The sequence below is a fragment of the Electrophorus electricus genome, chromosome 5 (genome assembly GCF_013358815.1).
Source record: "Electrophorus electricus isolate fEleEle1 chromosome 5, fEleEle1.pri, whole genome shotgun sequence".
NCBI lineage: Eukaryota > Metazoa > Chordata > Actinopteri > Gymnotiformes > Gymnotidae > Electrophorus > Electrophorus electricus.
In genome coordinates, this window is record NC_049539.1 from 11,510,814 (window position 1) to 11,538,367 (window position 27,554).

The 27,554-nt window shown below is 41.7% G+C and overlaps 5 protein-coding genes across 17 annotated transcripts; 4 read left to right on the top strand and 1 right to left on the bottom strand.

Moving 5' to 3' along the window:
- Positions 1-186: 186 nt before the first annotated feature.
- wdtc1 (WD and tetratricopeptide repeats 1) lies at positions 187-9,438 on the top strand. Of its 4 annotated transcripts, none has more exons than XM_027005293.2 (17): positions 187-443; positions 1,189-1,324; positions 1,559-1,642; positions 1,904-1,950; positions 2,205-2,316; positions 2,847-3,034; positions 4,465-4,647; positions 4,741-4,835; positions 5,262-5,377; positions 5,687-5,762; positions 5,872-5,962; positions 6,056-6,229; positions 6,526-6,761; positions 6,887-7,055; positions 7,203-7,395; positions 7,664-7,840; positions 7,981-9,438. In XM_027005293.2, exons 2-17 carry the CDS (start codon positions 1,259-1,261, stop codon positions 7,981-7,983), a joined length of 2,010 nt encoding a protein of 669 aa, XP_026861094.2. In that variant the 5' UTR covers positions 187-443; positions 1,189-1,258; the 3' UTR covers positions 7,984-9,438. The 4 variants fall into 4 exon arrangements, with proteins under 4 accessions (XP_026861094.2, XP_026861091.2, XP_026861092.2 ...); XM_027005290.2 differs by having other exon boundaries at positions 7,984-9,438; XM_027005291.2 differs by having other exon boundaries at positions 7,664-9,438.
- Positions 9,439-9,517: 79 nt separating this feature from the next.
- tmem222a (transmembrane protein 222a) lies at positions 9,518-13,405 on the top strand. Of its 8 annotated transcripts, none has more exons than XM_027005298.2 (7): positions 9,518-9,743; positions 10,686-10,770; positions 10,866-10,897; positions 10,981-11,077; positions 11,194-11,324; positions 11,518-11,610; positions 12,778-13,405. In XM_027005298.2, exons 2-7 carry the CDS (start codon positions 10,711-10,713, stop codon positions 12,860-12,862), a joined length of 498 nt encoding a protein of 165 aa, XP_026861099.1. In that variant the 5' UTR covers positions 9,518-9,743; positions 10,686-10,710; the 3' UTR covers positions 12,863-13,405. The 8 variants fall into 8 exon arrangements, with proteins under 8 accessions (XP_026861099.1, XP_026861103.1, XP_026861102.1 ...); XM_027005302.2 differs by lacking the exon at positions 9,518-9,743 and adding an exon at positions 9,750-10,139 and having other exon boundaries at positions 11,265-11,324; positions 12,778-12,863; XM_027005295.2 differs by lacking the exon at positions 9,518-9,743 and adding an exon at positions 9,758-10,139.
- Positions 13,406-13,713: 308 nt separating this feature from the next.
- Positions 13,714-16,154, top strand: tpbgl (trophoblast glycoprotein-like). Of its 3 annotated transcripts, XM_027005288.2 has the most exons (4): positions 13,714-14,171; positions 14,306-14,919; positions 15,044-15,143; positions 15,660-16,154. In XM_027005288.2, the coding sequence occupies exons 1-4, from the start codon at positions 13,918-13,920 to the stop codon at positions 15,730-15,732; spliced, it is 1,041 nt and encodes a 346-aa protein (XP_026861089.2). In that variant the 5' UTR covers positions 13,714-13,917; the 3' UTR covers positions 15,733-16,154. The 3 variants fall into 3 exon arrangements, with proteins under 3 accessions (XP_026861089.2, XP_026861088.2, XP_026861087.2); XM_027005287.2 differs by having other exon boundaries at positions 14,306-15,143; XM_027005286.2 differs by having other exon boundaries at positions 14,306-15,733.
- A 1,199-nt stretch (positions 16,155-17,353) lies between these two features.
- On the top strand, positions 17,354-21,204 carry kdf1a (keratinocyte differentiation factor 1a). Its single transcript, XM_027005284.2, has 4 exons — positions 17,354-17,527; positions 18,202-19,364; positions 19,465-19,545; positions 20,322-21,204. Exons 2-4 carry the CDS (start codon positions 18,221-18,223, stop codon positions 20,372-20,374), a joined length of 1,278 nt encoding a protein of 425 aa, XP_026861085.2. The 5' UTR covers positions 17,354-17,527; positions 18,202-18,220; the 3' UTR covers positions 20,375-21,204.
- Positions 21,205-25,615: 4,411 nt separating this feature from the next.
- On the bottom strand, positions 25,616-26,561 carry nr0b2a (nuclear receptor subfamily 0, group B, member 2a). The gene is made up of 2 exons (XM_027005309.2): positions 26,030-26,561; positions 25,616-25,860 (listed from the first exon to the last, which is right to left on the bottom strand). The coding sequence occupies exons 1-2, from the start codon at positions 26,559-26,561 to the stop codon at positions 25,616-25,618; spliced, it is 777 nt and encodes a 258-aa protein (XP_026861110.2).
- Positions 26,562-27,554: the final 993 nt, after the last annotated feature.

Below are 27,554 nucleotides of genomic sequence, written 5' to 3' on the forward strand. Positions count from 1 at the left end.
TTAGATAAGATTAAAAAAACAAGCTATTTCTAAACGTTTCGATTACAGGTATAAATTACATTTTAAGAAAATATACAAAAATGTAAACAGAATTTAGACATATTGAAAAGAAATATCTGAAAAGAAATAGTGTATAACTGTTTTTTTCTCGCAGTAGTTTTTAAAGAGTCATAGCGCTCAGTGTATCTGGCAACCCTATCTGTCAGAGGAAAACCAGAAGAGCAGTTGTTAGCCTAAATATGTGCAAGTGGATTCAAAATACTCTGATCGATTGATCACCAACAATAGGATATGTGAGTGCATTGTGCAGCGGCCATTAAAAAAACTAAATTATTTAATAACTTATATCGTGCACAACCTACCACGTCGTTTCACAGTTAGCTAACTATCCCTAGCTAATTTAGCTAGCTAGCTAGCTACGCACTTCAGAGCCGATATTACAGGTAAGTCGATACTAGCAGTATCACTGCTCAGCTAGCTAAGCTAACGTAGCGACATGAACTAGATAACGACAGTAACTTACTAAAATAAGTTGACAATTTGTAATTAGAAAATGCAGTGAACTATTGAGCAAATGCTTGAATTAATGACACATCTATATGAACTAGGTTATCCACATAACGCAGTTGACATTAGCTAGCTAACTAGCTAGGATGTGTATATTAGATAACACCAGCAAGATAATCTAGCTAACCTATCTCGCTCTACGCAGTATAGCGTTGAGTTCATGACATTGTCTTTACTACCTAGATAACTCGCTAGCTAATTTTAAGCCACTTATAATTCTCATGTGATATGCAGTTAAAACAGTGGCCTGTCCATGTCATGAACGGACTGTCAAGATTGGTTGAACTTGTTAGCTAGTTGGGTAGCTAGCAAGCAAAAAAAACTGGAACACGCTATTTTAGCTAGCTAGCTAACACTGTGGCTAGGCTAGGCTAGTGGGAACAAAACTTTGTGAGGTCTTGGTAATACTAGATTTTATTTTTAAATTTTAGCTCACTTTATCAGTGTCTACCATATAAATGTAAACTATCTACCGAACTGTCTAGTTACCTGCTTAATGCTTTACATTAACGTAATAGCGATTCGTAAGGCAACGGAACGCACTCAATTCATTTCATATCATTTCAGCAGACGTTTCTGTGCTCACCGAAGTGTTTTTTATGTTATCATGGTTTATTCCAGTGACGGTTTGGAATATTCCGATGGCAGATGACTTCTGACCCCTGCATTATCCACCTTGAGACCATGTTCAATGATTTACTCTAAAGCCATGTCTCTAAGGAATATTACTGGGGATATTTTGCATAGGCAAATCCGGGTGAGGCACAATATCCTGATTAATATGTCAAACCTTGAATACACACACACACACACACACACACACACACACACACACACAGAGACACACACACACACACACACACACAGAGACAGACAGACAGAGAGACACAGGATTTTCTATGGGACTCCCCAGTGGATAGTGTAATGTACTTCAAGCAGGGGTGCCTTTAGGAATGATTTGAATGTAGATGTTTGTGGTGTTTGTCTGCAGGAAAACAAAGCTCTGGCCTTCCAGAGACAGTTCCATGTGACTGACCCCTTTATAAAACGACTCGGCCTAGAGGCTGAGCTCCAGGTAAGGAACCCTCTTTCTTTTGTCCCAGGCCAATATGCATGTGGGTATGGATATGCGTTTGTATAAGAGTGTCAGAAGACCTCCTCTATTTCTTCACCATTACTGTAGTTTTCTATTTGTAATTTATAGTTAATTTAATTCATCAGTAGTAATGAATAATAATTAAGTTTAAGATTTGATTTGCTATGTATTTTAGGCAAATGTTAAAAGCTATTTTACCATGTATTGTGTTGTACATTGCTTCTCTTTTTATCTTGTCAGGGCCACTCTGGGTGTGTTAACTGTCTGGAATGGAACGAGAGAGGAGAGTAAGTAATGAAATGCAGAAGCAAAGCATAATTGTTGGTTTAGGGTTAAGTTTAGGAACATAGCAGAATCCTAATACAGACATATCTTATTTGTGGCAGCACTAACCTTAATAATGAAAACTTCTATTCTGTGTACTTTGTTACCCTAGTGCATGCTTGCTGCATTTGATTTTTCTGGTTAAACACTGAGCCCCTGCCTTACCCAAATGTACTGTTTTTGAGGGTCTTTCTTCGTTAACTCCTGCTCATTCCAGCCTGCTGGCCTCTGGGTCTGATGACCAGCATGCCATTGTGTGGGACCCCCTTAGACACAAGAAGCTCATAACTATGCACACGGGACATGCAGCTAACATCTTCTCAGTGAAGGTACAGCCAAATCTGTAACACACTGCTCCGCCATGAGGCGTCTTATTGTGTAGGGGTTGATCATCAGTTGCCAAACAGGTAAGAGCAGTATATCAAACCGTAATCCAATAGTGAGGTAACGTCCAGATTACAACAAGAAAATCAATGAGCACTGTGTCTGTGATGGCATTGTCTATAGAAAACCTGTGCTACTGTGAAATGGATGTTGTCTGTCAGGCAGAACCAGTTTTAGCCACTGTGCACAAACATTGTTTGTTTATGCCTTATAATCACCTTTTTAAACTTGGGTGTGTAAAATGTGCTCAGAAATCAAAGAACATTGCTGGAGCGGTATCACCTTTTTAGATTAAAAATATTCCAGATTTACATAATTTTGGGTTAATTTCTTTATTGTTCATAATCCAGACTTGGATGTGTTTGCATAAGGCACTTCCATACACCTTCTGAGTTGTTCCCAGAAGAGTAGTTATCATTTGTATTCCTGTAACTCTGGAATCTCTAGTATCTTTCTGTTGCATTTCATTATACAGTTCCTGCCCCACTCTGGAGACCGGATACTGGTTACCGGAGCTGCAGACACTAAAGTGCATGTCCATGACCTGACTGCCAAGGAGACAATCCACATGTTCTCTGACCACACCAACCGGGTCAAACGCATTGCCACTGCCCCCATGTGGCCCAACACCTTTTGGAGTGCTGCGGAGGACGGGGTCATCAGGTAGACTGATGGGAATGGCCACGCCTCATTGTCTTGCCCCCTTTGCAGCAGCAGCAAGGGTTTCATGTGCTATCACAGAGATGTCACCACTCATCTAGCATTAACCTTACACACTAAGTTCATGTAGTTGTTCTCCTTGTAGAATTCATGGAGAATGCAGGGTCATCCTGCTACTACTGTCCTCAGCATGCTCTGTTAGGTGTTTGTTCTGTAATTTAGATTCACATCCATCTTTCAAAGATCCATCTTTATCTTCAGAGGGCAGCTCTGTTTGCCCTTGAACACTATGTTATGTCTGAGCGGCTGCAGCTGTTGTGCTGGCACTAGGCAGCGCTCCACATCAGGGAGCTGTGATGACACACTCTCTCTCTCTCACACACTCACACATCCAGGCATGAGCCAACACATGTGCACATACTCGCATGCACGTTGGCAGAGACATATGTACATGTGACTGCTGACTGCAGGTGTCGTGCTTCTGTCTCCGTGCTTTCATGGCTCATAGAGAAGACAAACCTCACTCAGATTAAGAGCTCTGGTTTGTTGTTGTTGTTGTTTTTTTTTTAAATTATGTTGTTGTTTTGTTTTAAACAGTAAACTTGTTTTGCTGTTGATTCCCACCATCTATGATTTTCTATCTTGGATTGGAGGCAATCCCTGCATCTTTTAGACCTTAGAGGTGTGTACAGATCTTCCAGTGCTGACCTAAGAGAAACACAAAATTAGCTGGTATCATTCTGAATTGACATTGAGGGAGGAATTAAGTTACCCCTCCCACACGCAACCAGTTATACTCTTGTTAACTGTTATAGATATCTGTGGCATGGCTGGGAATCTTGGCGGCAACCTTAGCAAAGTGTGTAATTTCTGGAGCTAACTGTGGTTGTTGATTTCAGTGGTGTTGATTTCAGTCCCTGTAAATGTGTACTTGGTCTCACTATTAAGCTTGTCAAAGGACTCTGAAGAGTAGATTAACGGATTATGCCTATCTACATGGTTTGGCTGATGATTGCAACACTGGTTAACAACATTTTTAAATTTAAAAGATAGGATTGATTTACGCATTTGTTTTAACTTTGCAACAAAACCACCTTCTACTAAAACTTGATAAAACAGTAAATGTGTATCATGTGGTGGTGGTAAGCAAGGAATAGTCCATTGAAGAAACAGTCATGATGGACAGCAACTGAGGCCTTTTCTTTCCTGTGCCCACATAATACCCTGATGAGTATTTACTCAAAGACCAGTGAAACAGCAAAACTGGCATCTCTGCCAATGAAAACATTCATATTAATACATAACCACGGTGTGCCCCAGTACTTGATTATCTGATTATGTGGACCTGTATGATTTACGTTGGCTCCATAGCACTGACTAAGCAGAAACCTGAGGTGCTGGAGGGGATTTTAGAGCCTGTGCTTCCTCCACAGGCAGTATGACCTGAGGGAGAGTAGCAAGCGTTCCGAGGTTCTCATCGATCTGACCGAGTACTGCGGGCAGTTGGTCGAGGCCAAGTGTCTGGCGGTGAACCCACGCGACAACAACTATTTGGCAGTGGGAGCCAACGGTCCCTTTGTGCGGCTCTATGACATCCGGATGATCCACAACCACAGGTGACCTCTCGTGCAGCAGTCGCCCCGCACTACCTTGTGCGAAAATATATCCTTCAAAAATTTGGCAGATCTCAAGCTCTGTGTATTTTCCAGGAAGTCACTGAGTCACAACACATCTGCGGGAGTGCACACGTTCTGTGATAAACAGAAGCCCATCCCAGATGGGGCAGGGCAGTATTATGTGGCAGGTAATATGCTGTGGCTCATTTACAGTGCTGTCTAATATAAGGTGACGCACCAATCACCAAGCTATTGACGCATTTATCTAATTTTCTCAGAATTGCATACTAGAATAAGGCAGAAAAACTGAATGATGTGCCTTGTTTCAGTCCTGATGACTGGCTGTCTTGATTTCATCTTGAGCAGTGGATCTTGAATATAAAATACTGCACCCCTATTTTGCAATTGTTTACATCGGTGTAGATCGTACAGAGAAGAGCAGCTCATCCAAATGCCGGGCTACCACACGTGCATGTTCTGAAACACGTCTTGGCAAAGAAAATATGTTTTGTTCTCAAGTTATGCATTTCCTCCATGACAGTCACTTAAAAAATTAGTTATGAAATGCAATTGAATTCACAGGCTAGTACCATAGTTCATCTCTTCCTGTGCAGGTCACCTACCAGTGAAGCTTCCAGACTACAATAACCGGTTGCGGGTGCTGGTGGCTACCTACGTCACCTTTAGCCCAGATGGTACGGAGCTGCTAGTGAACATGGGTGGAGAGCAGGTGGGCAACATTAATTCTGCTCCATTTGCTGTTGGACAAAATACCTTACCGCAGATGTCTTCGGTCCTTATCCAGACAGTCTACTATTTAGTTCTGTTCCTGCTCTATGGATTCATGAACTGGCCTGTCATTGGTCAACGAACAATGAATAGTAGTACATTAAGCACTGGAATAGAAAAGAAATGATAATGTTAATCTTATTGGGGTCAGTAAATGAGGGACCTGTTTAAGACATTTCCTCTTATCTGTCTTTCTGTGTATTTTGTGTTGTGTGTACTGTAGAGTGACATTCTGTTTTATCTTCTCCAGGTGTATTTGTTTGATTTGACGTTTAAACAAAGGCCATACACGTTTTTGTTGCCCAAGAAGTGCCATTCTTCATCAGGTTTGATGTTGACACTCCTGCTTTAAAACAAGCCTCAACAGCAATATGTTTGAGTCCTATTGTGGGCCTTTTTTCATAATTTGCATTTCCTTTAACATGCTTGCTCCAGAGGTGCAGAATGGTAAAACCACCAACGGCATGTCTAATGGACTTCACCTTCCTGCCAGTCGCCTCAAACTAGCCAGCAGCAAAGCTTTGAGGTATGCCATAACCATAGTAGGCATGATGGGTGACATGTGAATGAACAACTTTTATGTTCACTCATACACTCTGTGTCTGTCTCTGTGTGTTAGTAGTTCGACTGAGCTGCCTCCTCATCTGGAACGGATCAAGCAGCAGGCTAACGATGCGTTTGCGCGGCAGCAGTGGACTCAGGCCATCCAGCTGTACAGCCTTGGCATCCACGCAGCCACCCACAACGCCATGCTGTACGGAAACCGCGCTGCCGCCTACATGAAGCGCAAGTGGTGCGTGTGCCATCATATGATCATCACTTAATCATGGCTTAATCAGTGGCAGTGCCCAGCCAGCATGCAATCTGTGCTGCTTTTAATTATCCATTCATCATATCCTATAATATTCAATGTACTCCTGTGAATGTGGTAATGCATTTAAAGCATTGGTGATTTAGGGTGCACTGCCTTACTTTGTTGATTTTGACATTGTTGATCAGTTTCGCACTCCAGGAAAACCCAGCGCCTACTTTCCTGGTGTTACAAATCTGATTTTCCTCTCCGTTCTTGGACCTCTTGATGTCCTGCAGGGATGGAGACCATTACGATGCTCTGCGGGACTGTCTGAAGGCACTGGCATTGAACCCGGGCCACCTGAAGGCACACTTCCGCCTGGCACGCTGCCTCTTTGAGCTGAAGTACGTGGCCGAGGCTCTGGAGTGCCTGGACGACTTCAAGGGCAAATTCCCTGAGCAGGCGCACAGCAGCGCCTGCAATGCACTCGACAAGGACATCAAAGCCGCCCTATTCTCTAAAACAGACTCCTGTGAGACTTTCGCAGACTTTGTTCTTACAAGTGTTTGGCCTCTTGTTATTAGGGTTTTGGACTATTAAAAAATAACTTCGAGGTTGCCCGTTTTTTTGTTTTCTGTATGTTGCTTTGTTGTCCAGCGGATGACAAGAAAGGAAACAGCTCGATCCGCTTCCATAATTTCAGCCGGAAGGAGTCTATTCCTGAGGATGAGATCATTCTGAGAGAGCGTAGCTTCGACTACAAGCATCGCTACTGTGGCCACTGCAACACCACCACGGATATCAAAGAGGCTAACTTCTTTGGAAGGTCTGAAAGACTTTTAATTTGTCTGTTGGACATTCCTTTGGAATAACTCAGAACAAGTCTTTTAAAGTCTTTTTCTTCCCTTACCTTTTTTTATGATATTAGAAACGTTTTTAGAATTTTAGGTAGTGTTATGCTTTGTCTAAGCAGTAAAGGCCAGTACATCGTCAGTGGCTCAGACGATGGTTCTTTCTTCATCTGGGAGAAGGAGACGACCAACCTGGTGCGGATTCTACAAGGAGATGAGTCCATCGTGAACTGCCTACAACCTCACCCCAGCTACTGTTTCCTGGCGACAAGTGGCATCGACCCTGTAGTGCGGCTGTGGAATCCCAGACCAGAGGTGACCAGAACATTATAGTTTGCACAACAGTGAGATCATAGGAAACTCATGCTTAAGCAAGTTATATAGAGTTCTCATACCTGTACCATTGTGGCTCCCTTGAACTTAAACTATTACTCCTTAAACTGTGAGAATGGGCTGTAGATCATGTAGATCATGATTTAAGTGTAAATACAAATGCTCACAGCGTATCTTTTAAGGCAAAGGAAGCCATCCTCCCAGTACAGACTGAGCTTGATGTTTTGCTTTGTGTACATTTGTGTCCCAGACGGAGAAGGAGAATGGGCGTGTTGTGGAGGATATGGAGGGGGCGGCCCAGGCCAACCAGCGGCGCATGAATGCAGACCCCCTGGAGGTGATGCTGTTGAACATGGGCTACCGCATTACGGGTCTGAACAGCCGTGGTCCAGACGCCTCCGACGATGAGGACAGCTCTGAGGGCCAGGTGCAGTGCCGCCCCAGCTAGGACACCCTCCACCTTCCACTCCCACCCCTCACGCCATCCAGCAGTGTGTGCGTGCTTGCGAGCGTGTGTGTGTATTTTTGTGAGGAGGGGAACGCACCATAGATATTTTGTTTCTTCAGTAGCCTCCTCTGATCGAGCACAGCGCTGAGTGAATATTATGGCTCTGCACTGCACGCCGCCCCCCTGGGAGAAGAATGGAGAACAGCAGGCTGGTGATGGGTTCTCTCCCTGAGGAGGAGCCTGCAGCAACCCCCACCCCAACCCCCACCTTCCTGCATCCTCCTTCAGCTGCAGGCAGTGATGAAATCCACTCTTCATTAAGCTACAGTCAAGTCAAAGCACTTAAACCTCACCCTGGACAGAAACACTTTGGCAGGGTTGTGGCTGGGGGTGTGGGGGGTTGAACTCTGCTCGGTCCCTGATGTGACCTACTCTCAGGTCTCAGCTTGGTCCCAAAGCCGGCACCTCTGCAGTGCTGCCTCCAGGGCCGCTCGCTTCGTTTGCTTTCGGATTTAGGGCTTGCTGTGGGCAGCCACCTGCCTGTGTATGCCCTCAGCTGCATCGCACACTGATGTTCCAGTTTGCTTCCTGCTCCGAAGCCAAGAAGCGCTTTGCTGCCGAGAGCTGCAGTGAGGAAGAGCCAGCAGAATGGTTTGAGTGCTACTCAGAGAACTCCTGTTGAACTCCAGACTGCAGCATTTTGGTTTTGAATCCATCCCAGAGAAAAAATAAGATGTGTTGTGTTTCTAAAATGTTCGTTAAGTGGAAAGTTAACTGGGAGCTTTTGAGATTCTGGTGATGAGTGTTTCATGTCACCTGTCAGATTGTCTAAGTTAATATCAGGAGTTTTGTATGTTTCTTATTTTTGCAATACATTATCAGAGTTCAAAGATGTATATGCAGATTATTGTTTTTTTTCACATAGACATGATGAAATAGCTACATAAATACACAAAAGGGGATGCTGACATATCAGAAAAATCCCCACCAGCTGCCATACAGCTCTCTAGACACACAAACGTAAAAGAACTGAAATGAACCCAGCTATCTACATTGCTTTAGCAATGCACAAGATTAGGCCATGCTGCTATTCTGGCCAAATGCTAAAAAATTTGGGGGAGAAAATAGCTAATTATGACTTATCAGCATTGCTGTACCTTCTCATGCCTCAAAGCCAGAGACAAACTGACCTTATGGTTCTTGTGGCATTTGGGGGCACTGGTATAAGCACTTTTAAGCTTCCTCATGGGTTTTGGGCCCCCTCTGAATGCTTGTTTTTGTAGATGTTTGATATGGGGGCCTGCATCAGCATATGTCTTTCTACAGTGGTTTTCAAAGAGAGGAAGTTAAGCAGCAGTTTTCACTGCCTTCTCAACCCTGACCCTAGCTCATACTTTGCTTCGCTACAGCTAGGCTTCAAACTTATCAGTTTGGTGGGGAGCATTAAACTGAATGACTGAATTCTCTAACACTAGGCTGCCATATGTATTTATTTGGGTGAGGTTCTCATTGTTTATTTTTCTTTGGAGAATTCAGTAACTAAGTTTGCTGCAAGAATAAACAAATGATTAAAACTGCTTGACCTCTCACCTTTTTTTCTCAAAAAAGTGTAAAGAAGAGGCCTTTAGGAGTTTTTGTAGATGGGTAAACTGGCAAACCGAGCACAGAATACCCGCACACACTGCCCCACCGTAGGCAGACCTCTCAAGGAATATCACAGCTGGTCGGAATAGCGCGGAGAATCATCTTTCAATGTCTGTGTTTTGCTGAATAGTAATTTCGTGTCTGGAGAGATTTATATACTGTCGTAAGACAAAACCAGAAAAGAAACCGCGGCCACATACCAGCTGGCCCACATACGCTACTACGCATCTCATCTAGGGTACGGAAGAATGGTAACCCATATGACAATTTCGATCAGTACTGAAAAATCGGAAGCTCAGCAAGCCTAAGTACCGAAACGTTAGCCCCATATACATCTTCCGAAAATTATTCTGCCCAATTCATTTTAGATTTTACGATTCTGTTACTGCTATCAGTTTATAAGGGCGTTTAAAGGTCTACCGGTCCTCGCCCAGCAGAGGAAACGGTCCCTAAAAATCTGTTATGGTATGATATTTGGCACGTCCTTGTCGACGTCACAGTATTGACAAATTGTAATGGCTGTTTTGGTTGAGGTAGACACGATGAACACTATACAGGTAGGTTTCGAAAAAATTGATAAGGAATTGAGTCGCTACCCATACTGTATTGTTTGGACACCAATTCCGGGCCTTACGTAAGTAATCTGGTTTCACTGTTCGTTTGTCTTCTTTCAGTGTTTACTGAAGCTTTTCGAAGACTACGCGTAGCTTGCCGGTCTGTTAACCTAGCCAGCTAACCGATAGCGGTAGATAATTGAGCGTTCATGTTCAGTACCTATGGGTTAGCCCTATGTTGGCTAGTTAACCAGCTGGCTGGTTCACAAATACATCAAAATTAATTAGCTAACCTAGCTATCCATTGTCAGGCTCTCTCCTGTAAAATGTTGCCAGGTAGTAACCTAATTGTTTCTTAGCCAGTTTAGCTAGCTTCCTGGCGTGCGTATTTTTGCTTTAGTCAATTACAGATAACAGTTTCATCTTGCAAGTTAAGACAAGCCCCAAAATATCCCATCTGCGTGTAAACTGAAAATGTTAGGGATTTGGAACCATATAATATTTAACTTTATCAGTCTCGCTTGTTCATAAAACAGACTCCTTACATTAACAGCTGCTCACTGCTAATGCCAATGTCTCATGATATGTCGTGCAGTTTTATTAATATTGGTTTGATTTTATTACAGGTGGTTCCTGCCATTCATTGGCCATATGGGAATATGCACCTCCACAGGTGTAATCCGAGACTTTGCTGGGTCTTATTTTGTATCTGTAAGTAAGCATTATAATGTTTTTATTCTATGTGATATCTTTTATTGAGGTGGATGCAGTAACAAGCGTTGAGCTCTTATGTATGTTTTGTACAGGAAGATAACATGGCATTTGGAAAACCAACAAAGTAAGTTAATCTTACTTAAGTGTGCCCATGTAATGCATACATTTTATAAAGCAGTTAAACGTCCTGTTTATTATTGTACAAAGGTACTGGAAGCTTGATAAAGACAAGCTCTATAGTGGAGGCTTCAGTGCCTGGGACACAGCAGTGCATGATGCCTCTGAAGAATACAAACATAGAATGGTATTTAAAAATGACATTTTAGCATTAGTTTTTTTGCATTTTAACTGACTGAAATAATTTTACAATGATCTAACTCACTCTGTTCCTTTCTCTTGTCCTGTTGTTCCATGGCCAAGCACAACCTTTGTTATGATAATTGTCACTCTCATGTTGCCACGGCACTGAATTTGATGCGCTATGACAACAGCATCTCGTGGAACATGGTGAACCTCTGCTTATTGTTCTTCATCCACAGCAAACATGTCAGGTGAGCTGCAGGTTCTTCTTTTCTGGAGTTCTGCTTGGTGTTTATAAAATCAGAAGCAGTCCAAATGCACATGACATGGAATCATCAAGCTTGGGTTATTTGTAGAAGTACATTAATTTAAGAACATACTTCAGCATTGTTAGGGATTATGTTGTTCACATCCTGTTTCATGTCATCATGTATTATTACACAGTTTAGCTGTGTGCAGGAGATTCATATTTGTCCACAGTGGAAAAGGACTCAAACTATTGAAGTTTAAAGTTGGACCAGTCAGAAGCCAGAGCAGGTGGGAGCAGAACACAAAAGACTGAAGAAATCCCACAAATATTATCTAAATACAATCACATCATGTAGCAACAAGCAAGGGAAACAGCTAGAAAGTTGTTACTTTTATGATTAATCAATGTAGTGATCTAAAATATTACTCAAAAGACATGAAAATTAATCAGTGTAGACATATTTGATAATGATCACTGACACTAGAAGATTAGTGCAAATCTTTGATGTTGGGCTATTATTTCCTTTTAATATTTATTATTTCTTGGTTTATGTTGGATGTTTAACACAATATATTGCTGAGGCAGTTTAACGATTTTCATTGTTTTTCAGATTAAACAAATATCTTCTAACTAAAAGTGTACATGGAAAGGTGTGCAAGTGTATATGGAATGCGTGAAGTATAAGCACACAGTATTTGTCAGGAGAGTGATAGAATTTTGCAGGAGCAGAATGGAATCTTGCAGGAAATGGGGTTGACGGAGATTTAATACAAGTCCTTTGTATAGCTCTAGTTTGAAGGTAGGGTCACCAATTTTAAGTTAAAACACTTTTTGTTATATCTGACAAAATTCTGTCATCATATTCTGGCAATGAAAAATATGCTCAGAAGATGGAGATCCCAGCCTCTGTTCTAGTCTCAAGTCTTGGCTAACCCAAGCTGGTGGTGGGCTCAGGGGGTCAAGGATGAGGGCAGATCACTGACATTCTCCTACTTGGACAAGGAGGCATTTCTCCTTGCCTAGCAGTCATGTTATGGATGTACAGCATTGGAGGGAACACTGAAGGGAAAGGATATGTAAGTCTCAAAAAAGGCTACCTTCAGCCTACTTCAACCAAAATTGTTTGGAATAGTGCTAAATAAACAGGCCTTACTACTTTGTCCAATATTGTAAGTTTAATACCGAGGAAAACACCTCAGCCCAAAGCGCATATAATTAGTCATGCTGCTGACAAGTTCCTGCATAGAATGTAGAGTAATTCAAAATTAATTTCAGAGTCTGTTCTGCATCATCTCTGTAATGCATTGCCTTAAATATAGAGTTGTGTATTTGTGTGTGTTTAAAGCAACTTTAATAAAGACCCCTCCTCCCCAGATTGAAGGTGTGCTAAGGAGAGACAGGAAATGTGGTTTTAAAGGAAACATGATTCTAATTATGTTTCCCCTCTCTTTCAGCACTGTTGGAATCCTGAAGACGTGGCTGCCTTTCCTCATGATCTGTGGAATCATTGTTACGGCCACTCTTGCACTCAAGCTCTAGTTGACATTACCATGGACAGGACCTATAATTGAAAGGACAACCAGAGCTGTTGGCACTGCAGCAGAAAGAGGCAAAAGCGAATCACACTGTTGGCCCTCAGTCTTATATTATGCCTCTTTATTCCATCACATCTCATGGAAGTGGCTTTTCATATGAACATACATTGACTGACAGCGAGGACAGATTTGTTTTCGTAACGGACTTTCTCATAGCTGTCGGACAATTTAATTCAGAAAGGATGAGTATTATGCACACTTAGAAATTCTTAGATGAATGGTTATTGACACAATAATGAGTCAAAGTTCTGAGGAAGACTAATTGCTATGATTTGTGACCTGACAGCTCAACTCTTAGCTGGAAACATACAGTATTATAATCTCTGAACTTGTCTTTTATACTTTTTTCTTGGTTATACTAAATATGCAATAAAGTCTAGAAATAAAACTACAGACCTATATAAGGTGTTTTGTATGTTTTATGTTTTTACAGAGTTCTGTATTTGTTCTGTATGTTTTAATCTTAAATACACTGGAACTGAATTTATTGCATTGTTCGTGTCTTATGAAAGCATGCTAAGAAAGGAATTTAAATTTAAAACTTAATTTTGTCGTCAGTGGGAGTATTCACCAGAGAGTGCGCGCGCTTATAGTGTCGTGATGTCCTTGATGTCCTTAGTGCAGAACATCCATTAAAGAATGCCCTCATCCCGCCTCCGCGCCTGTGGATGGATATCCCGAGCAAACTCGGCGGCCCCTCCCATCTGCCCCAATATATTTAGGATTTGGTGTTTCTGTGCTTCGTAATTTAGTGGTGAAACACTTTACTGTTTTTAGTCCAAAAACTGCTTTTTTTATGAAATAGCTATACCCTCAAGTAAATACCACTACCCATTGAAGACGAGCGATGTAAGAAGCTGCAGCACAAATGATAGAGCGCGATTTTGGAATGCAGCATAGAGTACTCAGCGGTTTGTTCAACTAAACAAAAGGAAACGGTAAATTACACCTGGAATAAATCGAATCAAATTATCTGTGACGAATGTGACGTTTCAGAAAATGCCAAGGCTGCCACTTTTATTTTGCGCTCTTCTTTACGCGTCCCCATGTCACGCGGAATGCTTACCAGGCTGCGAATGTTTGGAGGCTTCTCAGACCGTTAGATGTGTTTACGCCGGTCTCCGCGAAGTACCTGGGGATATTCCGAAATTCACGAAGATCTTATTTATAACTGGAAATAGAATTCATCGTGTTTCCTATAATTCGTTTCACGGTGTAGAAAACGTTACCAAATTGGTCCTGAGTAACAATGGGTAAGTAACCACCATTTCTCTTTTTATAGCAATGTATTCGTTTTGCTAAGTAGACATCTTTTATGAATATGATCTATTTTCATCCACATGTTTGTCTATGGTCTTTGTTATTAATCATAATCATGTTCTTCCAGAATTAAAGAATTGGGTTCCCATGCTTTCTCTTTACTGCTTACACTGTGCACTCTAAATCTGAGTCAGAACCAACTGGCTCTGATCCACCCGGAGGCGTTCTCTGTGCCTGGCAGCCCCCTCCAGGAACTGAGTCTCAGTGGATCTCTGTATAACTCCACTTCTGTGACCGACCTCATCACTGCCCTCCGCTGGGGTGCACTCAGGAACCTGCTCCACCTCGACCTGTCAGGGAACCACCTGGTTCTGCTGCCCCCAGCAACCTTCTCCCCTCTGCCCAGCTTGAGGCAACTCATCCTTGCCAACAATTCCCTGGTGGCCATCTACACCAACACCTTCTCAGGCCTTGAACAGCTGCAGGAGCTGGACCTGCGGTACAATATGTTTCGGACTCTCAGTTCTGAGGGCCTGAGAGAGATAGAGATACTGGGCCGGGCGACGCTGCTTCTTGGTCAAAACCCGTACAGTTGCTCCTGTGATGTGCAGGAGTTTGCAAGGTGGCTGAACAGCTCAAGGGTGCAGGTGGGGGATGTGGAGAGGCTGCTGTGTGCTTCTCCTCCATCACTACAGGGAAGGGTGGTGACAGCCATCAGCATACACACTTCATCTTGCTATGGTAAGATGAACCCAGAGGAGGTGGTCACCACCCTGCAAACATCATATGTGTTTCTGGGCCTGGTACTGGGTTTGGTGGGCATGATCTTCCTATTTGTGCTTTATCTCAACCGCCACGGCATCAGGAAGTGGATCACAGAAATGCATGCTGCATGCAGAGACGTGTTGGAGGGTTATCACTACCGCTACGAGATTGACTCTGATCCGAGAGCTAGACACTATCCTGTAAGCAGACAATATCTCCACACAGAACCACGACCCACTGATATCTGCATCGCTCACATTCCTGCTGATGTTACATTATAATGGAATTTAACTGTTCTTAAAATAGGTCTGAACACACTGTAATGTTTATATGGGACAAAAAAGGCTGTGTCAGTGTCTAATTTTTATAAACTCAAAGATTAACAGGACCATTTTTTAAAAAGGACTAATAAAAGAATGTGTCTATTTACTATAAATCTCTGAACTTAAGTGTAAAACTTACGTTTCTTGTTTATAATATTTATATTCTTTTCCATCACCCCACACATGTGAAACACTTTCCTCCCTCAATCTGGTCCCACCCTTTCTGTATTCCGGGGGAGGTTTCACAACTCACCATTGCTGCCTAGGGCAGATCAGTGGAACATGTGGTGTATAGTGGGAATTCTCCATGAGAAACTGGGGCGCAGTGAAGGATCACCACCTCTGGGCTGTCATCACAAAAAGAAGTGAACCTTTGTCTTCATGTGTTTGCAGGAGTTTGGGACTAATGACTGCAATGGATCAAGTGAAGACATCTGATATTAATCTATGTCCCTGCATTTGGTGAATTTATAGGCCTTCATTAGAGGCCACTTCAGGAAGCCCATCTGATTAACTTTTATTTGTCTTTGCATGTAATGTATATATAATTAGTGTTGCTACATTTGCCACTGCTCATTACATTCAAGAACAAATAAGATATAATAATAGAGAAATTTAACAGAATATGGTAGACTCTAGAAATAGTATTAATAAAGTGCATCTGCAACTTGGAGTAAATACAAATACACTAGTTTAAATGTGTTTGTGGTAGTATACACTGTATTGTACGCTAAGAAAATATCTTCAGAACATTGTTGATGGACTATTTAATACAGGACATTAGTAATACTATCAGGAGTTGAATAAAGCATAACATGTTTTAAAAGACCAAAATGTAAGACATTCATCCTCTTTTTTAGGTATCCATACGCATATGGTGTGCTTTCAAGTGATTCTGTTTTGCAGAACTCATCAAGGCTTTAGACCGGAGTTAAGCAGTGGCAGGTATGTGATGGCAGAGGATTACTGGTTCAAATTCTTTTATGAATGCAGAAGTGACCAGTTTCTGTGATTGCAGCTCATCTTTGGCCAGTGGTGTATTTGTCCTATTAGACACGTCTGTGAAGACAGGCAACAGCAGGGCGGAGACGACTAGCTTTTGTGTCAAGCTTTGCTGTAAACGATTTTTGACTTCCTTTTATGTCTTAGCTTTTTCCGTGTGAGTTTTACACTTAAAACCCAGACCTATTCACATTTCTCACCCCGAGGGCCATATTTATCATACATAGGACAAATCAGTTCATGTTAAAATAAATTTTAAAAACATCTATCCCACGCTTAACCCTGTTCGGAGAATATTTATAACGTAGAGATATACAAAATAAAATCACATCGATTAATCAATTTCGTACTTCTAACCGTAACGTGTTAATTTTAACGCCACAAGAAAATGCATCGTTAATGAATAATCCATGCGTTCTTGACAGCCGATATAGGGTCGACGAAGGTGAACAATCCAAGCGGGCGCAGAAGCTTGTTTACAAACATAAAATTGGTGAAAACATCCGTTTGAAATCCTGACGTAATTCCTTAGCCTACTTGCTGGTCTGATGCGCATTCAAGTTACCTCAGAATTTTAATCTAACACTTAGGTCGGTGCCATTGAGAATATGTAGTTTACTCAGAAACCTAGCTAAGAAACGATTTTCCAGATTCAGTTTCGTGACTAGATGGCATTTACGTCCAAGTACTAAAATTGTCTTGAGACTTGTTGGCATACGTGATTTTAAGGAACTTTACTGATTATAAACAATTTTCAAGTTCTATTACATTACAGCAGTAAATCAACCAAGATGAGACCTGATTGACCTATGGAACAAAAATCACAATAATAGGAATATATAATTATATAATATTATGCTATTGTAATCCATAATTACAATGTATAACAGAATTCTAACAACTGTAGGCTAAGCACATTTACTGCCCGATTCATGGTGACGTTTTCGAAAGTGGGAAATCCCAGATTCAAAGGAGCACTTGAAGGTAGCACTAGCCTACCTGTAGCACAGGTAAACTAGGATAGGGCGAAGGAAGGTACATCGTGAAATTCACCGACAAAGGTTTACAATGAGCTGAGCTAGAAAGGCTGCGCATCCATATGAACTGTCAAGGAGTCTAGTTTACGGGTTCCTTCTAAAGAGTGAAAAAGTGAGAATTTTACATTTGACCAAAGACAGACCTTCATACCGACTTCCGTGATTTTAAACGCCAAGAAGTTGCGCTCAAAAACAACGGAAGATTTCTTCAAAGCATATGCGGTAAGTTAAAGTCGAAGCTCTTATTAAGGGAAATTTCCCCGATGCGTCATTTAGCTTTTAGCTTTTAACAGCCTACATTCTGTGGTGTTATATGTTGTCTTTTAAGAACTACGGAGATTTGTGGGCAGTTGCTAAAGCAAGGGCGCGAGAGTCTAATTGATCGAATCAAACGTTTAAGGATGTCCCGTCAGCCAAATTTCCTACTACTCTGATACGTGTTGAAGAGTAAAACCTATTCTCCTTACTATAGAAATTGTTCGCAGTTTTGCCAGGTTTTGCCAGCTTCTTGGCAACTTTAACGCAGGCTGATAAACGCATGGCTTTATTTTTAGCGATTTGATGGTGTCTTTACACCTCGTCCTCAGTGCTTCAACCCCCACAGCTCTCTTTCAGGGGCGTTTCCACCATTCTTTCTTCCATGGCTTGTTCCTTGCTTGTTCCTTTAATGGCATCCCAATAATGCTATGAGAGGGAGGCGGTTTGTTAAAAAAGCCTACTAAGTACTGAAAAGCTGATTTTATATTGTTTTCATTTAGAAGTCTGCATCATCCATGAATATTGAATGTGCCCAAAACCCTGAAACAAAATTGCTGTGCTGAATTTACTGATAGATTTCCAGTCTGTGCAGGTTGCTGCTGGATGTGAATTTTCCTTCCTTTGTCGGTGTTCTTCAGGTCGTGATTCTGGTGTGCCATGTCTGGCCACAGCACAGGGACAAACCACAAGTCCCACTCGCACACGCACAGTTCGGGGCACTACAGGGCTGATGGCTACCGGCAGGGCCGCACCAAGTCGCGTGACAATACCACCAGCCAGGACTTATACCGAGATCAATACGGCAGCAGCCACGACTCACCCCGAGATCCCCACACTAACAGCCGGGACTTGCCACAAGATTCCAGTGCCACCAGCCGGAATGTGTACAGGGAGCCTCATGATGAACAACTGTGTGGCATTGACATGCAGCCCAGCTGCAAGCCACTGCCACGCTACGCTAACGGCCGTGGCTCCGAGCTCCTAGGCTTCGTCCCTGGTTCGGCAGCGTTGGGGGCAACCTCGGCGTCAGGCAGCCGGTCCTGTAGTTCCTGTGCCTCTCTGGGCTGGAGCGGATGTAGGGCGCTGCTCTGCTGCGTGCTCACCTGCGGCCTCTACAACAGCCATCCCCCCTGCCTGCCCGCAGGCGAGAGCTCGACCGACACCCCACCAAAGGTTGAGGCCGAGCCACGGAAGCCCACCGTCATGGCCAATAGCAACCCCGCTTGTGGCGTACCGCTGGAGCCCAGCAAGCCCCCCCAGCTGCCCAGCTCAGGCAGCTTTCGTTACCGCGATGTCTACCTGGCTGGGAAGCAGGTCATTTACCCTCTGATCCCAGAGGCCCCTCAGCGACATAGCAGGGTAACAGGAAAGGGCGAGAGCCAGCGACCCATCAGCAACACGAGCATCTACTCACGGGAGGACCTCGACCTGGATGACGTGGACGATAATGCTACAGACATCGACTCACTGATCACCAGGAAGCTACTGGAGCTATACAAACTGCACCAGATTGAGCAGCTGGCCAAGTGCACATCAGACCTGTCCTTCTCGCGCAAGACAAATGAGATCAGTGACCTGATTAACAGCATTGCACAGGACTACAACCTTGAGGAGCAAGAAGCCGAGTGTCGACTGGTGCATGGCGTCATGCGTATCAGCACACGCAAGTATAAGTCTCAGGCCTCCAAAGGCAAAAGCAAGGACTACAGATCGCAAGATGCTCTGCTTCATGCAAATGGGAGGAGGGATGGAACACTGCCTGACAGTGGCAATGAGACAATGACTTTCACCTTCAGCAACGGTAAGTGGCTCCTTGCTGAAAATGATCAGCCATACGTGATTTTGCTCCTTCATGACCTCATATTTCAACACATGACCTCATGATTTGATTTCCTCCTAAGGGGACCCTGAGGTGCAGGTGTCTGATTTGACACCGTCAGATGAACTTGCACGGAAAATGAGAGTGCACAGTGGACGAAGTGGTGAGTTTTACACAGTGAAGTCTTTTTCCTGCACTAAATTCCTTCTTCTGAGTCAGACTACAGCCACATCAAGATGTTTGTTCACTAGTGCTCTATGAGCACAACACTCTTGGCAAGAAATGTATCAACTACACTAAGCCCTAAGGCTGATCTCTGCATATGTCGTATTGTATGGTGTTCCTGTTTGATCTGTTTGCTCTGTTTTTGAAGAATAAAGCTGCCTGTGAGAGTTCTCTTTGCTCCAGAAGCCTTTGCCCTTTCCTTTGTTTGTCCTGCTAGACCTCCTCATCTCATTTTTCAGATGTTCACAGTTTTCCTCTGTCCTCCACATGTTCTGATCAACTCTTTTTAAATAAACAGCATGGTTGTTATGGAATTTAGTGATTTACCTACATTGCAGCAGGACTGTGTGATGGAATGTTTTTATGATGCATAGAGTATTAATATAAACATAATTTTACAGTGCAAAAGTGGGGAAAAAAAAAGGAGATTATTTTAAATACTACCAAACTGTTTAAATGACAAGATGTCAGAAGGGGATATAAAAATGTTTTCACATCTTATTTTGCTAGACACTGAATATTTTTTAATTGATATTGCTACATTTAAGGGAAGCATTTGCATTCATTAAATTGATTTCATTATTGTAGCGAAATGGTTGAACACATTTTACCACTTTAATGAATAACTGCAGATATGGAGCCATGTCCTGCCCGCTGTAGTTGATTAACCGAGAGTCTGTTGTAACTGCAGTATACTGCTTTTTGCTTTCCCAGCCTATGCCTCCATCACAACCACAGACTCTTCAGGAGTGCCTCTGCTGTGCTAACTAGCTGGTTTACAGACATCTTGGCTGGATTATGGACCGCATGCCTTGATTACAGACATGTCTTGAGAGTACTTGGATGGATTCTGGAGCGCTTGGCTGGATTACCGAATGCTTGGCTGGATTACAGAGTGTTTGGCTGGATTATCGAGTTCTTGGCTGGATTACAGCGTGCTTGCCATGATTATGAACCACTTGGCTGGATTACAGACCACTTGGCTAAATGACAGACTGCTTTACTGCATTCCATACATCCTCACTGGATTACAGACTGGCTGGCAAGATCAGAGCTCCAGTTCTGCAGTAGCTACCGAACTGCCCGGGCCCTCACTTTCTTTGCTGCTCCATTCAGCTATCCAGTGTGTCCACTAGTATTTTAGCAAAACGAGGACGTATGTAGCAGCTTTGTGACGATGTCTTATCAGGATTAGATTGCACAAATTGTCTGTGTTGGTTCTCAAACACAGCTTGTATTAAATCAGGCAACCAGGTGCCTCCACTGTCCACCAGGTTCACTGCTTCATTATAGACCACCAGTAGTTTTTAAGGACTTCTTTTTAAAATGTACGTTTTTCATTCCATTCCACAGCAGGGGAGGGCACTCTTGCAGAGGTCATGTCTGACTAAACCCCTGATTGATGAGGTTGGTGTGACGTGGTGGGGTAAGCTTCATTAGGCTGCTCTGTTCTTTAATAACCACCCTCTCTCTTCCTGTAGCCGCAGAGCTTTTGGTACTGCGATGTGACCATTTGATGTTACAAACTTCATAGTAATGTTGTTTCTCGAGTTTGCTGAGGACCCATGTCTTTCTTTTTTTATTCTGTTACTTTTAAAGTGTGTTGTGAAGTTGTTTTTTTTTTTTTTTTTGTTTTGTTTTTTTTTAAGGCAAAATAAAAATGGACACTATATATATTTCCTTTTGCTTTTTTTGTTTACATTTGTACATTGCACTATGCTACAAATATTCATGGACTCAAAAACAGTGTTTTTGTTTAATTATGAGATTGAGCCAAAAAGGTTTATTTACTATGACCTGCACTTTTTTGAGATGTTCTTTGCCTCCATCTCGCTCATTTTGTACCTCTATGTGTCTCCCTTTCTCACAGACTCTCTCTCTCTCTCTCCCCCACATATATTCACTCACACTCACTCACTACATATTTCTTGGAAGTGTCTCCTCCTTCTCCTGTTCCTTTCCACTCTGTGTGTGTTGTGAATTGTGAACTTGCTTGACTGGTTTGACAAAAGAAAGGAAATAAAATCCAAGTGTTTGTTGGAGGTACAAATTGTGGAGGAGGGGCTGAAAATCCCTCTCAACTTTCCCTCCTCTGCTGAGGACAGTTTACTGATTTTACAGCTACTTCTGGCATATTAAAAAGATTACTGGAACCTGCTTGCTCATACTTTTTTAAATAAAGGTGAAAAAGTCATTACAATGTAGATTTGTAACATTAGTGGGAAGACTGGTTGTCCTCTAAGTGGTGACATTACAATACATGGTCCATTGTGTTTTTTGTGTTTTCTGGCTTCTTGCCATTCTGCACCTTGTGTCTGTGTTGTGCCTGCAAAACCAAGTATTTCACAACCAGTACTGTGTACATGATGTTAGCATGCGTAAGAGCTTAGCCTTGCGGGGAGCAGCACAGTGCTGTCTGAAGACACTTCTGCTCTGCTCTGCTCTGACTAGTGCGATACAATGGTCACTGGCTGCACCTACAAATACTTCTTTTTTTTTTTTTTTGGCCTGCTGTTTTACAAGTGACGCGTATTTTAAAAACACATGTTTTAATCATTCTCAGGTAGCTTTTTAGATGTGCAAACCTATATAGCCTATGGTAAGGGTAAGGATGTGTGGATTTTTATAGAATCAGGCTCAGCATCATGTATGGGAATTTTTCAATATGACAAAACACTCATGACTCATCCCAACACAGGAATGACACTTTCCTGCTGACTTGGAGTGTGGGGGTGGGGGGTGTCATGCTAATGTCAAATGACGACATCCAATTTTTTTTAGTTGCACTTAGACCATTTAAAATATTCTGGTCTTAAAATGTGCTTTTAATTTAGTTCCTTATATTGGCTAAATCCCAAAGGTGAAGGTTCTTGTTCTGTAAAAATGAAATGTTGCAAAGCAGTTTACTATTAAGGTATGTTGTAAAGATTAGCTTTCAAAACTGCATCAAGTTATTGTAGATGAAAAATTTTTAAAAACTGCCTAATGAAGACTAAAAGTGATGTCTTTCAATAGATCAAAGGTAAACCTAAGGACTTCATCTATTTATGGTATAGATGAGAACACAAATTTGTCCAGTTCTGCACTATATTTAGTTTTTATTATATTCAGTGATGAGAGACTTATAGAAATGGCTACTATGTTCAATCCTGTAATAATATCTACAGTAAACATTACTAAATTACGTTTAATCCACTTTATTATGTTTCTGTGTAGTTCACAAGGGGGCGCTAAATGATCACAGGCAGAATTTTGTAACCATGTGACCAGGAGTTTAGGATGGTCGTTTTATATCCAGAAGTGAATTCTGATCAGTAATAATTTCTATAAAAATGTCTTGCTTATAGTCTAATGTTCTTAGAGGTCCATAGAGCTACAGTGTTAATGGCTTTACCAGCTCAGGGTTTTATCTACCTGGGCTTTATCCTTGTCTAGCCAGTGAATTGAATTTTTAGTTTAGTTTTAAAAACTAAACTCTACAGTGAAGTATTCCTTTTTCATTGCTGAATTTTCAAGTATAATTAAATCTGATTAAATTTCATCAGGTTTTCAATATGTCCATTTGCTGTGTTGTATTCTATATTTAGGTCTATAACACTATTTCAGTTAGGAGTGGAACTACTAATGGGGATGCCCAGCAATAATGTCAAGTATGTACCTAGGAGCAGGGCCACCTTTTGCCTTTCGAACAACTTCAGTTCTTCTGGGAATGTTGTCATGCAAGTCCTGAACTCTGTGTAGTTGGATATTGGACAATCCTTCCAGAAGAAAAAAAAACATCTAGGGATGAAAATGGTGGAAACCTTCTTTGCACCTGGCACTGCAAAACATCTCAAAAAGAGTTAATAATGTTTAGGTTTGTTCAGGCCATAGAACAATTTAACTATTTGTTTCATTTGTTTAGCAGTATGTCTGGGGGCATTATCATCTTGGGATATGGGAATGTTATAGGGAGTAATGGCCTATGAAAATGGTTTTCTTGTCTTTTATATGATTGTGCAGAGCAAATGTCAGATCAGATAGTTGATAATATCATAATGGATCCCTTATACATCCACCATTATTATATATCAAATACCATGTTAAACATTTGGCAGGAATCATTTTGGGTTGACATCCCTTGGCTTTCTTCAAACATTTTATATATATAGTCATTCTTTATGGCTTATATGGTTCTTCATGGCTTACTGTTCACCTTAACAAGTACTTTGCAAGTTTTGTGACTGATCACTGAAGTTTGGGCACAGACTATTTGTCCTTATGTTGTTTTCAAAATATTTTAAAGTGTTGACTGTTATAGCTCTTATATATTTATCATCATATTATATATAGTTGGAAAATAATCCCCCTTGACGCATAACCCAAATGTATAAAATTATAATGACGGTCTATAAACGTCCTTTTCATTTCCCCAGTAACCCATTTGTTGATGTGATAAATTGGAGTTTGGATTGTGCAACTGTTTGAGGTCAGAGCAGATCGTGTGTGGACAGCAGTGAAGACCCGCTGTGTCATGGACGTCCTGTTAATGTTGGAGACTCCTGCTCAGTAATCACAGAGAAGACAAGCACACGGGCCCACAACACCAGGTATAGCACTCCTTATGGCAGTGTGTTGCACTGAGAAATCAAATTACACATCAGATCAGTTACATAACTTAGATCAGTTATAAACATTAGAAACATGAGTGGCTGCTTTTTGTTAGAGTAAATATGAACATTCTGAATAATACTGGCCAATCTGAAAAATAAAACAGTATGGTATTATATTCTAGAAAGTTATGTTATTTGACCACATTGCTTAATTAATAATATGTAATTAATTTAGAATTTTTTAAGATTCATATTTACCGTGATAATCCTCACACTGCATATGGTGCTCAGTATTAAATGGTGTTGCTGTTATCAGGGATATCCAGTGCAAAGTTTATGCTCCCACACAGTCCTGTCAAAATCTGCTACACAGAAACAAATTCTTGCCATTAATGCAGACGTTAGTCATATGGCCAATTTTTTCTTGACAAAGAACAGTTTTAATGGAAGCAGTAAATGATATGACAAAAATTAGCATAAGTGTCATGTCTGCAGACTTTCCATAATCTTCCTGTGTGTTCCCAGTCCCTTGTCTATTGATTTCAGCTTTGTGTAGTTATCACTCTCTGTTTCTCTGTATTTAAACCCATACATTTGTAGTTGGCTTTGTGAAGTTTTGCTCTGCCTAGTCTTAGCATTGCCAAACCTTTCTATATTGTACTTACTTCACTCTCTCTGGTTTTGGTTACTCCTTTTTGGCTGCCCCTAGCCTGTTTAGTGTGCCTGGTATGCTTTTTGACACTGCCATTGGATTACCCCTTGATTGTTTTTTTTAAGCTTTCTTATTTAAACCTACAGTATACTCTGTTTCTGCCTACCAGACCTGACAATCAATGTGCAGTATGAGGTTTTGTATCTTCAGGGCTCTCAAAGGTTCTCCCAAGGGCAATTAGTAACTTGTGAAAAAAATAAAAAATAAAAAAAGATTTTATTCCAGTATGCTAAGGAACATAGGAGCATAAAACTAATTTAGAACAAGTAGTTTCATAAAACAGGATCAGTCTCCCAGAGACTAAATTCATCACTGCCTCTGGATTTCAAGATGTACAATATTTGAAAGGGGTTTTGAACAGGTGTAATGTCCTCTAACATAAAAGATCATAAACACCATCTAAAAGAATATATGAGTAATGAAAACATCACATGCTTGCATGACCTGAATAAGTTGTTTGAAAGGTGCAAAGACGTTTTTTTTTCCCCCCATTTGTAAACAACACAGAGTCTTTTGCCTGGAATGAGTCAGACAAGTCAGACATAACCTCTTCATATCTTCTCTTCAGGGTTTTACATCCATCCATTGAATGCCTGAACTGTACCCTCACATAACTGTCCACCTCCTGGTATTAATTTTAGTTTAAGAGTGGTAAACTAGGGGAAAGTCTCTAGAGTGAGCCTATAGCCATGTCTCCAGGTGATTCAGCATCTACTGAAGAGCATGTCAGCAAGCAGGTCCAAGAGATGAGCCTTTCCAATAATTGGCCGGAAGAAGAGCTCAGTGATGAGGTCAGAAGTGATGCTCTTCAAGGACGAGCTGGCGAGTAGCACATGGGGGAAGCATCTTTGGTCCTCTGGATGGAGAAGGAGCAGAACTTCTCCCAGCGCATTCTGAGCCTCCTGCTGGAGGCTGTTGATGAATGGTGCTGCCTGTAATCCTGGCACATCTGTGCAGGGGGAAACATCTGCATTAATTTTAGACCCTGAATTGTTTAAGATACTATCTGGGGTTTTTTGTTTCTCCATCATTTCATCATATTTTTACAGGAGGAATTTGTCAACCTTTGTAAACCTATGCTAAATGTAAGTATATGAAACTGAACAGTGTCTACATACCTGGATTGAATATCATGGTGCCTTTAAGGTAAGCATACTCCTTTGGGCTCAGGTCCAGATTCCAGAACTTCTTCAGGCAGGTTTTGAGTTTCTGGACCCCTGCCATTGTGGGCTGTTCTCTATCGGACCCTTTACTGTCCTGGTGGTTCAGGAGGATTCTCTGCAGCATGCTGGGAGCAGTAGTATCCTCCACCTCAAAGCAAACATGCTCCTGTGCCAGACCCAGGATGAAGAGCGGTACCCAACAGCTCTGGAGCAGCACAAGCTGGTCCTTTGGTGGCAGCTGCTGGAAAGCAGGTAAACTCTTCATGAAGTAGACTGTCTTCACGAGGACACTGGAGGCAACCCAGCATGTATCCGTTGGAGTTTTGAGTCTCACAATTCTGTGCATCTCACAGTGACATCTTTTGGGGGGTAAGTAGTTGAGCTTGCTCTTGGCTGGCTCGTCAATGTCTGCCTGGCTGAGGATGTTAAACAGTATGGCACTTGAGCATCCATTATTGTTGCCTGAACACTGGCACTCGTAGTCCATTATGACCGAGGCTGATCACTAGATATAAACTCTGATACATCTGTTGCTGATCAGAGCCATAAGAGCTGGGATTGTGCCTCACTGCTGTTTATAAAGGCCATTTACTGGGTTACACTCCAGAACTTTGACCTGCCAAATTACGTATGTTTGTAGAGCAAAACAACTCATCCTTATGTTACTTGGCAAAATGCTATAGAGTGATAAGCCTCCATGAATGGGAATCAACCATCGGACAAAGTCACAGGATTCAGGTGAGGCAGTTTTATCTCAGGTCATAGTCATTAAACCAGGCTGTACCAAGGATCCAAGGACTGCTTGAGAATGTAGTCAGTGTCATCACAAGCTCACACCTTGACTGGCGGAATGCCAGAGTAAACAGACAGAAGTTCACTTACCCTGGTAGGGACCTTGACAGAAAACACACTCACCCAGGTCATTTGTCTGGGTAACTGCATATTTTTTGTAGGCATAATGGGTAAAAACCAACTTCAAGGTGAATTACTTTAATTTTGGTTTAAAAATTGCATATGTAAAAGACTAAAAGTCTGAAAGTTAACATATTAAGATTTATATCCCAGAATATTTTATTTTAGAAATTGTGGAGACAATCCATTAATGTTGCATGGATTTTCCTTAAGGGTTTGCACAGAAGTAATGCAGTTACTAAAAACATGGTTGTACTCACCATTTATCACTGTTGAAACCTTATTATATCAAGTGCCACAAACTATTTTGCAGCATACATGTTCGCAGAAGGAAGTGAAATTAATCTGATGGAAACCATTAACTTTAAATGGTTCATTTCAAAATTACTGAACAGGATATTTTTGAGCTGTAACCGTCATATGAAATGTTGACTCATTTTTTGAGCTGTAATCATCATATTAAATGTTTATTATCTGAGCAGTGCCTAGCACAGAGGCCACAGCCAGATAAGCAAATTACTTTATTGATCTGAATCAAATCAACAAATACTTAGGTCTTCACTGAATT